Source organism: Carassius carassius, chromosome 45 (assembly GCF_963082965.1).
Source record: "Carassius carassius chromosome 45, fCarCar2.1, whole genome shotgun sequence".
Taxonomy (NCBI): domain Eukaryota; kingdom Metazoa; phylum Chordata; class Actinopteri; order Cypriniformes; family Cyprinidae; genus Carassius; species Carassius carassius.
The window spans coordinates 4,881,412-4,893,450 of record NC_081799.1 but is presented as its reverse complement, the minus strand read 5'-3'; the positions used below and the strand labels follow the sequence as shown (position 1 = coordinate 4,893,450).

Genomic DNA, 12,039 nt, shown 5'->3' with positions numbered 1-12,039 from the left:
CTCCTTTGTGAAGAGACTCTTCACAAATTTGAAGGGATCTTTGTAGAAGCGTGATCTTGTTTGCTCCTTCCTTCTGCACTTCCTCAGGAGGTTTTCAGCTCTCCTCAGTGTTGCAAGCCTACCCTGAATCTCTTTCTGCAACAGGTTTATACCTTCCTTCTCCTCCTCTGTGGCTTTCCTCCATTGCTTCTTCAGCTGTCTCCTCTCCTTGACTAGCCGATCTATCTCTGTCTGCCTTCTGGACTTGGTGGGCCAACTTTTTCATGGCTGTGCCTTTGATCCCTGCCAGCATGTTGCAGAGATCGGTGTTGGCCTCCTTCCACATCGTCTTGTTGCAGGCCTTTGGCCACTTGACTAATGGCCTTCGCCCCTGGATCTTCTTCTCTGCTGTTGGTCGTGATGGGTTGGGTTCAGGTTGCCCTCTTGTGCAATGTTGTTCATCGTCTAGGGCAGGGGTGTTGATGTCCTGCAGACTGTGGTGTGTGTCCTGCTGCTGAACTTCTGTCGACTGACTCGGCCTGCTTCTCAGAAAGTAGCTGTCGATGCGACTTCCCTGTTGACCCTTCTTTAGGCACCCTTTTTTGCCCTGGTGAATTTTCAGGCCTTGGGTGGATGTAACCTTTGACCAACCACAAATGCAGTTGTGGAGCTTATGTCCTGCTGTAACTATTGGAGCCTCAGGTATGCTGATCATCACTCTCGTAATCTGTTCCGTTCCTGTGTTCATTACCGGGTTATCCACAGATGAGCCATCTTCCGCCCCCGCTCTCGCTGGCTCAGGGGGTGTTTTCTTCTTAAGACTTTTCGTAGCTATGTGTGGGTGGGACCCATGCAACTCTCGTGCTGGATCCCGCCACCACGGGTAGCTAGCCCATGGCGGCCCCCGTGGGGGTCTGTTCCCTCCTTTCAGCTGTCTTTCCATGCTGTCACAAGGTCTTTCCCTTGTTGTCAGCTGCCCTTTCACAGTAGTCACTGGCTCTCCAGATGATCAGATCTGTTGTATAGGATTTGATGTTGATATCCCTTAATGCATACTTGAGGCTCCGATGAGACTCTGTAGGATGGTCGATTGAGTGATGGCACCCTTTGGGTTGTCAAGTGGCTAATTTTATATATATATATATATATATATATATATATATATATATATATATATATATATATATTTAATTAGACTACAAAATATTTGGCATGTTTGTATGCTGCTGTACGTCCCTGTGTTTAATAAGCAGCGTGTACGTGCGTTGTGGACTTGCCTATACTAACACGCACTTTAAATAACAAAGAAAAAAACATTGCGCAAGACTTTAGACCAGGTTTGAGTTGGTCTATGGCACAGTCTATTTTCAGCTCCTTAGAATAGCATTGCGCTAGCAGTGGGTCTGAACACATCTCTTTTTTAGACCAGCACGCCCATGGTCGCACAAATGGGCGCAAATGCATTTTCTAATTAAACGACGTGGCGCTGGATGGGAAAATGCGAATTGGACTTTAAACTAGCAAACACACTTGCGCTGCACCTTGCGTCGCATTGTGCCGGGTGTATTACAGGGCCAAATATTTTTTGTCAATATAATGAAATTCATTGTGGTCCAAAACAACACTGGAACCCCTTTGACTTTCATTGTATGAGGAAAATGACATTTTCTTGGATTACAACCAACATGCAACCCTCATATCATATGAGTCTTCAATAAACAGTCCTGTAGTCCAGCCCTCTTTGGACTCACACACACGCACACACACGCACACACTCATACACAGTCTTATCTCAGAGCCCCACAGTCATCTCTGCATGGGCTGATCTTATCTGCTTTCACCAGGCTGCTTGGCCTTTCATCAGAAAACCAGATGTTGGCTGTCTCCAGATCTGTGTGTGTGTGTGTGTGTGTGTGTGTGTGTGTGTGTGTGTGTGTGTGTGTGTGTGTTTGCAGCACTGTAAGGGTTGTTTTTGCTTTATCTGACAGTTAAAAAGGAAGCAAGCCAGGTATAAACATTTTTTTTTGATATAATAAAATGAATGAAAAGCAATACTGCTGTTACATTGTGTTCCAAAAGTGTGTGTGTGTGTGTTAGAAATTAGTACTTTATTCAGCAATGAAACATACCATTGTTAAAAAGTGACAGAAAAGACATTTATGGTTACAAATAAAATTATTTTCAATTAAATGTTGTTCTTTTAACTTTCTATTAATCATAGAATCTTAAAAAAATGTGTGTGTTATGATTGCAACAAAAATATGAAGCAGTAAATCTGTTTTCAACATTGATAATATTCAGAAATGTTTCTTGAGCCGCAAATAGCATATAAGAATGATTTCTGAAGATCATGTGATACTGAAGACTGGAGTGATGATGCTGAAAATACATATATATTTTAAAATGTATTATATACAGGTGCATCTCAATAAATTAGTATGTCATGGGAAAGTTCACTTATTTCAGCAATTCAACTCAAATTGTGAAATTTATGTATTAAATAAATTCAGTGCACACAGACTAGAGTAGTTTAAGTCTTTGGTTCTTTTAATTGTGATGATTTTGGCTCACATTTAACAAAAACCTACCAACAAATCTCAACAAATTATAATATGGTGACATGCCAATCAGCTAATCAACTCAAAACACCCGCAAATTCTTCCTGGGCCTTCAAAATGGTCTCTCAGTTTTGTTCACTATGCTACACAATCATGGGGAAGACTGCTGCTCTGACAGTTGTCCAGAAGACAATCATTGACACCCTTCACAAGGAGGGTAAGCCACAAACATTCATTGCCAAAGAAGCTGGCAGTTCACAGAGTGCTGTATCCAAGCATGTTAACAGAAAGTTGAGTGGAGGCATCTTCAGAGGCATCTTACCTGGGCTGAGGAGAAGAAGAAATGGACTGTTGCGTTTTTAGATGAGAACAAGTTTTGTATTTCATTTGGAAACCAAGGTCCTAGAGTCTGGAGGAAGGGTGGAGAATCTCATAGCCCAAGTTTCTTGAAGTCCAGTGTTAAGTTTCCACAGTCTGTGATGATTTGGGTTGCAATGTCATCTGCTGGTGTTGGTCCATTGTGTTTTTTGAAATCCAAAATCACTGCACCCGTTTACCAAGACATTTTGGAGCACTTCATGCTTCCTTCTGCTGACCAGATTTTTGAAGATGCTGATTTCATTTTCCAGCAGGATTTGGCACATGACCACACTGCCAAAAGTACCAAAAGTTGGTTAAATGACCATGGTGCTGGTGTGCTTGACTGACCAAGCAAACTCACCAGACCTGAACCCCAGAGAGAATCTACGGGGTATTGTCAAGAGGAAGATGAGAAACAAGAGACCAAACAATGCAGATGAGCTGAAGGCCACTGTCAAAGAAACCTGGGCTTCCACACCACCTCAGCAGTGGAACAAACTGATCACCTCCATGCTACGCTGAATTGAGGCAGTAATTAAAGCAAAAAGAACCCCTGCCACGTATTGAGTACATGTACAGTAAATGAGCATACTTTCCAGAAGGCCAACAATTCACTAAAAATGATTTTTATTATTGGTCTTATTGAAGGTATTCGAGCCAAAATCATCACAATTAAAAGAACCAAAGACTTAAACTTCTTCAGTCTGTGTGCACTGAATTTATTTAATACACAAGTTTCACAATTTGAGTTGAATTACTGAAATAAATGAACTTTTACAGAATAATCTAATTTATTGAGATGCACCTGTATATATTTTTACATAACATTTATTACGTATAATATTTTATAATATTTTTACTAATTTATTTTTTGGGTAACACCTCAAGTGAAAACAAAAATCTAATAGTTGTAAAGATTAATAGAAAAACGTTCAAATAATAATAATAATGCTTTTGTGATAAATTAATAAATTAGATTTATATGATGTAAAAAAAAAAAAACTTTCATGAATGACTATCACTTAAGGTGATATACCCAATGAAAATGACTCTATTATGCACCAAAACCTGTCAAGTACAGATCAGTTGAAACATGGTTAATGAGTTTTGCCAGTGTCAGTACTTTGAGTGATCTGAGTCTGTCTCTACAGTGTTGTGCTGTGTTAAGTAGATGTATCTGTTGATGATTTCTCAGCTGGAGACAGAGGACAACACTAGTCTAAAGATCATGGACGCTCTAGTGGGTCATCTGCATCAGATCCAGATCAGAGCTCAGGATGCCCTGATCAACCACAGCCAGTGGAGTGAATGGAGTCATATGGTAGAGGCGCAGCCGTGGATCGGTGTGTAAACACACACACATTGGTTTCCATGTATTTTATAGGCACATTGCATAGACAATGGATTTTCTACTGTACAAACTGTATTTTCTATCCCTTCACACAATACTACAGGCTTTTTTTACATTAGCAAACCACTTAATTCTGTATGATTCATAAGCTGTTATCCTCATGGAGACCAAAAAATATCCCCACATGGTCAAAAATTATTAAATTATTAAGATATTTGGTCCCCATAATTTAGGCAATACCAGGCACAAACACTCATTAACTCTCACTAACAAACATAACTAGTGTCAATTAAATATGCAGTCTGAGGTGTTATGCACCAGTGGCATGACCAGAAAATCTTTTTTTTTTTTTTTTTTATAATAGTTGTTTGTAATGTAATATTTATGTGTGTAGAAATCTTTGACAACATTTTTCAATTTGTATTATAATTATGATACATGCATTTTTTTCATCGAGCTAATATTAATGAGATGGTAACACTTTAATTGAGAGACCAAATCTGCTAATTGACGTGCATTTTACATATTGGCTGTTTATTAATATTTATAAAGCACATATTATTTCTGCATGACCATATTTTAGATCCATTAATCCACCACATATCTAAACTTAGCAACTACCTTACTATTAATAAACAGTAAATTAGGGATTTACTGACGCAAAAGGTGTAGTTAATAATTAGTTAATAGTAAGAATTGGTCTCTAAAGTGTGACTGTTGAGATACTAGATGGAATATTTCAGTAAAGTTTCATTATTTAACATTAGTTAATGTACAACCCGAATTCCGGAAAAGTTGGGACGTTTTTTTAATTTTAATAAAATGAAAACTAAAGGAATTTCAAATCACATGAGCCAATATTTTATTCACAATAGAACATAGATAACGTAGCAAATGTTTAAACTGAGAAATTTTACACTTTTATCCACTTAATTAGCTCATTTAAAATTTAATGCCTGCTACAGGTCTCAAAAAAGTTGGCACGGGGGCAACAAATGGCTAAAAAAGCAAGCAGTTTTGAAAAGATTCAGCTGGGAGAACATCTAGTGATTAATTAAGTTAATTGATATCAGGTCTGTAACATGATCAGCTATAAAAGCTTTGTCTTAGAGAAGCAGAGTCTCTCAGAAGTAAAGATGGGCAGAGGCTCTCCAATCTGTGAAAGACTGCGTAAAAAAATTGTGAAACAATGTTCCTCAACGTCAAATTGCAAAGGCTTTGCAAATCTCATCATCTACAGTGCATAACATCATCAAAAGATTCAGAGAAACTGGAGAAATCTCTGTGCGTAAGGGACAAGGCCGGGGACCTTTATTGGATGCCCGTGGTCTTCGGGCTCTCAGACGACACTGCATCACTCATCGGCATGATTGTGTCAATGACATTACTAAATGGGCCCAGGAATACTTTCAGAAACCACTGTCGGTAAACACAATCCGCCGTGCCATCAGCAGATGCCAACTAAAGCTCTATCATGCAAAAAGGAAGCCATATGTGAACATGGTCCAGAAGCGCCGTCGTGTCATGTGGGCCAAGGCTCATTTAAAATGGACTATTTCAAAGTTGAATAGTGTTTTATGGTCAGACGAGTCCAAATTTGACATTCTTGTTGGAAATCACGGACGCCGTGTCCTCCGGGCTAAAGAGGAGGGAGACCTTCCAGCATGTTATCAGCGTTCAGTTCAAAAGCCAGCATCTCTGATGGTATGGGGGTGCATAAGTGCATACGGTATGGGCAGCTTGCATGTTTTGGAAGGCTCTGTGAATGCTGAAAGGTATATAAAGGTTTTAGAGCAACATATGCTTCCCTCCAAACAACGTCTATTTCAGGGAAGGCCTTGTTTATTTCAGCAGGACAATGCAAAACCACATACTGCAGCTATAACAACAGCATGGCTTCGTTGTAGAAGAGTCAGATCTTTCACCTATAGAGAACATTTGGCGCATCATTAAACGAAAAATACGTCAAAGACGACCACGAACTCTTCAGCAGCTGGAAATCTATATAAGGCAAGAATGGGACCAAATTCCAACAGCAAAACTCCAGCAACGCATAGCCTCAATGCCCAGACGTCTTCAAACTGCTACACCATGGTAAACATGCCCCGTCCCAACTATTTTGAGACCTGTAGCAGAAATCAAAATTGAAATGAGCTCATTTTGTGCATAAAATTGTAAACTTTCTCAGTTTAAACATTTGCTATGTTATCTATGTTCTATTGTGAATAAAATATTGGCTCATGTGATTTGAAAGTCTTTTAGTTTTCATTTTATTAAAATTTAAAAAACGTCCCAACTTTTCCGGAATTCGGGTTGTATTAACTAACATCATTAACAATGAGCCAAACATTTATTGCAGTGTTTATTGATCTTTGTTAATGTTAGTTAAGACAGGATACAACTGTTCATTGTAAATGTTTGACTTAGTCTGATAATATAAAAAATTTTGTTTTATATATATAATTAATAATTAGTAAATTAGTAAATGTTGACATTAACTAAGATTAATGAATGCTTTAGAAGTATTGTGTTAGTTCATAGTAACTAATGTAGTTAACTTATGTTAACCTTATTGTAAAGATTAAATAAATATATATATATTTTTTTTTTGAGAACTGCTTTAATGTACTATATATTACCCATCATCCATCAGACCCTTCAGATAGCTAATGCAATAATGGAGTAAATCAAATTGTGCAGCTAGCATGATGCTTCAGGAAATTGGACTGTGTTCTATGGCAGATATCTGATAAATTTAATAAAGGAAGATAATTATATTTACATGTTGGCAATTCATTGTCAGAAGGGTTTTTTTTTTTTTTTTTCTTATTTAATGAAATGTGTCTTGTGGTTGAGTATCACACAATGCACTACGATTCAGCTGTCTGTTTACATCAGTTTTGCAGTACAAGCAGCAGAATAATGTTTTGTCCAGCAAAATGCACTGAGAGAAAATAAATGAAATGATGAGCTTTGGATCTTCAAGAGGAAAACTGTTGAGGAAAACTTATTCTGACATGACTTTTGAGCAGAACTGGTCATGAATAATTCAGAGGTAGTATAAATATATATAATTATATTTGTTTTGCAATTTTAGAGCCTTGGGAAGAGCCAACAGAGGAACTGATTGATTTTAGCTTTCCATTTTTCAACTTGTCATTTCCAGTGAGGACCACAGACAAGTCTCCAGGTATTTGCTTGAAATGTCATACTCCCTAAGTTGAAGGAATTCAAAGAATCTTGTTCACACTGCAGTGTTGCTACTCTGTTTGACAGTTTATCAGAGGTTTTGGCAGGGATCGTTATACGCATTCACAGATTAAACACAAAGTATCAGATGCTTTTGAGATCTTAGCCAGAGTTTTTTTTTTCACTCTTAACGTTATCCAGAGGGTTTGGGCTTGTTTGTGGTGGGCGGAGTTTTCCCCATCATCTGGCTCTGACCAATCAAAGCGTGCCTGTCTTCCCTAATGCAGTCATGTGGCAGACCAGCATGACTCAGTCTGCTCTTCATTAGCTAACTGTTTCCAGGCCATTTATTTATAACCACTCAACTAGCATGTGAACACTCTGTACGATTGCAGCAGTCATATTTATCAGCTCAAGACTGAAATGAAGTTGGTGAATTTGATTCGTAATGCTATAACCATTTTTAATGTGTGTATATATATATATATATATATATATATATATATATATATATATATATTTATTTATTAGTGGTGGGCCGTTATCGGCGTTAACGTGCTGCGTTAATGTGAGACTCTTTTTGGGCGATAAAAAAAATATCGCCGTTAATCTATTCTCAAAGTTGGGTTGAGAGCTGGGTCTATACTAGGCGAGCTATGATGACTTTCACCTTGATATTTTAGCGCGGATGTATACCTAGCCAAATCTGTAGGGGGCGAGAATGAGTCTTCGAACCTGTGTGTATGCCTACTGTGAAATTACCACATCAAACGTGACGTGCTAACACGGTGCGCACGCAGAGAGAGAGCCGCGTATCACGGACAGTGACACTGAACAGAGCTCTCTTCTGCGAAGTTCTCCTCGAAGTCCCTCCTGCACCTGAACAAACAAAAACAAATCGCATTTTGAATAAACAAAAAGATGTGAAAGAGCCCAATTCAGTACTCGTGGTGTTCTGGTGTTCAGGGCTCACGCAGAGAAAGACGTCTCAAAACACTTGAACACCAAATCTGCTTCTTTTTGCTCTTGTGCCGACACATACATACAACATACCCGCCTTAGAAAGTGTGCTCGAAAAAACTGTCAGCTATTTCTTAAGTGAAACTAAACAGTTGAGGAAAAAAATGGGATGTGTATTATATTGGATGCGTTCATCGTCTCTTAAAGTGACCGCGCCTAATTTAGCTTCTAGCTGCTGTAATGTTAATCCAAGAAAATTAAAGAAAATCACACACTGCTCTTGACTGAATTAATTTGTAGTTTTAACAAGAATTAATGTACAGTCAAACCAAAAATTATTCAGACACCAGATATAATTTTTTATATATTTGACTAGTAGGTACAGGACACTATATATTTATGTAAGTGAGTATAGCAAAATTAAGTGAACTGTGACATATTATACCCAAAGAATCTTCATACAGTGAACTACTAGTGAAATTGATTATTGTATATCAAAAATTATTCAGCACCTTATAAAGCACCATGTATTGCTTATCTGTTTTTTTTTCTGAATTGCTAATGCAACCTTTTCACACCACAGTTACAAAATTAAGCATTGCTTAGTAATTGTTCAACAAAGTATTGATGGTAGTGTAAATATTGTCATAATAACAGTTGTCTGTAGTTTTGATTGTAATCCATTACATACATTATCAAGACAAATTTGTTCTGACACAGTTAAACTCTAAGTTCTTGTCATATTTTATAACCATTATACAAGCGATAGCAAATATACTGTAATAATGTGAGAAATGTTGAAGGTTTCTGAATAAATTTTGGTTTGATTGTATATTTCATTTTGACATTGAAGACTATCCAGTGCTATTTTACATTTAATTATTCAGTTTCTGTACCTTGACACCTACAAACTTGAAAAAAAAAAAAACGTTAACATTGTGTAAATAGCACAAAGGCATGTACAGGCATTGCTGTTGCCTCTCTGTGCATCTCTCAGAAATCAGAGCTTGGCAAGAGTAATATCAACTAAAATAATACATCATACATGTTCTACTATTTGTGTATATTTAAAAGGCAATGATGTAAACCTTATAGGCTAGGAAATTATACATGAATGAATGGAATAAGCACTGCGCGCTCATCAATCAAACAGTCGTGTTGCCCTCTCTGCGCGCCTCTCATAAACCAAAGCAGCTCTCTGTCAAGAGTAGGCTAATAATCAGCTTAGATACAGATATATTTTCTACTAGGCATACATGTTTGCTTCTTTATCTTTTGCCAGTTTGTGTGGCACATGCACATTTGTTTAGTGAAGTTCAAAAAAGACTTAAGACTGCTTAAAGATTTATGCGTTATGAAAAAGTGCGTCTTGAATTAATTCAGTCGTGTTCAGACGATTACTAAACGTTTGACATGAAAGCTCTCTATTTGTATGATCTATTTATTTTTAGAAATTATTTATTTTTAGAAATTAATTTTATACTTAAGAACACTGAATAGGACAAATAGTCGAAGTCCAAATATTTTTCCATACTCTTTCATTTTTTCCATACTTTTCTAGACCTGAAAATTACTTAAGAGAAAATAGCTAGCCTTCTTTGTTAAACTGCGCAGGAACCGGTGAGCCAAAGGAAATCATGTTGATTTACATAAACCTCTAATATTACAATGCAGTAGCAATTGTGTAAAGTAAATGAGTGTAAATTTTATAAATTAAATAAGCATAAATGAAATAGCAGTGTTGCACTTGCCTTTTTCCATGCATTTGATTTACATATTTCTAAACTGCATAGGAACCTTTACTGTTTTAATTAGAAGATATTTAAATATTTATGGATCACGAAAGGTCCCCAAAATGGGACTCGAGCTCGCGCTCGAAACTTTGTCGATAGATACAGACGGTTGGTCTGGGAACGCCCGTCACGTGATGTGAATTTAGCCCGTGGGGGAAAACATTGCGTTGGCGCCAATTGAAATACACGGGACAATCATGCCGAAGAGTTGTTGTGTCATTTTCTGTACCTCCAATAAACTAACAAATTATGAAATAAAGTTCTACATCATTCCTAATAAACATACAGAACCGGAAAGGATGACAAAATGGCTACAAGCAATAAGTTGTGAGGATGATCAAGGGAAGTTATGGAAATCCCAAGATTAATGTGTATGTATGCAGTCGGCATTCATCACAGGCAGGCTATGTTAACATTGTGTTCATTATTAACGCTATCAAAACTGTGTAAGGTTGTTTCAGAAAGTGGCATGTATATATAATTAGCCTTATCATTCTACCTTAATCAAAACTATGTAACGTTAGCCTAGTGTCGAACATAAACCCGTTTACCCACTTAAAAAAGCGGGTGGACACGTAAAAACGTAGTTTTGTGTCAGAACTTTTACACTTTCATTCATAAATTCACCCCGTCTGTGTTTGCGAAACGATGGAATCGCGGAATCCAGTCAAAAATAGAATTTGCTGTATAAAGCAGAACGTCACGGAATTTGGCTATTTTTGAATAAATACATCTACAATAGTGCTGTAAAATGGATCAAATATCGATATGGAGTAGTGTATATGAATATTAAAGTTAAAAGAGACTAAAATTGTTCTACGCGTCTCTGGGAATGAGCACTCAATATATGCATTTTTGTCATTCAGATACATGCGATGTTCGCTGTGTTTTCCCCCACGCCGACTCCGCCCTCGCCACGCCCCCAGCTATGACTAGATGCCGACTGTATGTATACAAGGATATCAACTTCGACTAAATGTTATAATCATTAATTTTTTTTTTAGTTAAACCGCATATTTGTTCAGTGATAACTATGAAAAAAACAAAGTCTCTAAAACCATAACGATCTTAGCAACTATAATTGTACGAAGATCCGGTTCAAGCTCCGCCTACTCCGCCTGAATACAGATACAAATACTGGCTTCGCTGCATACCCCTAATATATATATATATATATATATATATAAACACACACTCACACATAAGAATATCTTCAATTCTGGAGCACTGTATGCTAAAAAATGACAAAATAACTTTTAATCACCTTAGGAAGTGAATAAAGATGGACACATTATTATTTTAATTAATATTTAGTTTTTCTTTCTTTTTTAAAACTAGTTTAATAAATGCTTCAACAGTAATATTTACAAAAAAATTACAATCACAAAATAATATTTGTCAATTTTTCTTCATATTTGTTGTTTTGTTTCATTTTGTTCATTTGTTCACTTCATTTGTTTTTTTGTTTTGTGTTGCTTTTCGTTGTTTTTTTTTGTTACCATTTTTTATTGCATTTTATTTCTGTTTTGTTTATTCGTTTTTTGATTATTTGGGTTGTTTTCTGTTTTGATTTGTATTTTGTTTACATGTTTTGTGTTGTATTGTTTTTGTTTATTTTGATTATTTGTGTGTTCTTTCTTTTTGAGTTGTTTTATTTGTGTTGCTTTGTGTTTTGTTTACTTGTTGTATGTTATGTTTGTGTTCTACTTTTTGTTTTGTGTTGTTGTAGTGTTCTATTTTTTGTTTATTTGTGTTGTGTTGTTGTTTTTCTGTTGTTTGTGCTATTTTTGTTTATTTCTGTTTTGTTTTATGTTCTGTGTTGTATTTATTTGTGTGTTTTAATTGTATT

General features: G+C 36.6%; 1 protein-coding gene across 1 annotated transcript in view; it reads left to right on the top strand.

The window, feature by feature from the left end:
* The window catches only part of il11ra (interleukin 11 receptor, alpha), a 54,339-nt gene that overhangs the window by 35,336 nt on the left and 6,964 nt on the right, over positions 1–12,039 (top strand). Inside the window, exons 8-9 of the mRNA XM_059538954.1 lie at positions 4,093–4,240; positions 7,346–7,438. Of these exons, the coding sequence (XP_059394937.1) occupies positions 4,093–4,240; positions 7,346–7,438 (241 nt within the window). The remainder of the gene's footprint in view (positions 1–4,092; positions 4,241–7,345; positions 7,439–12,039) is intronic.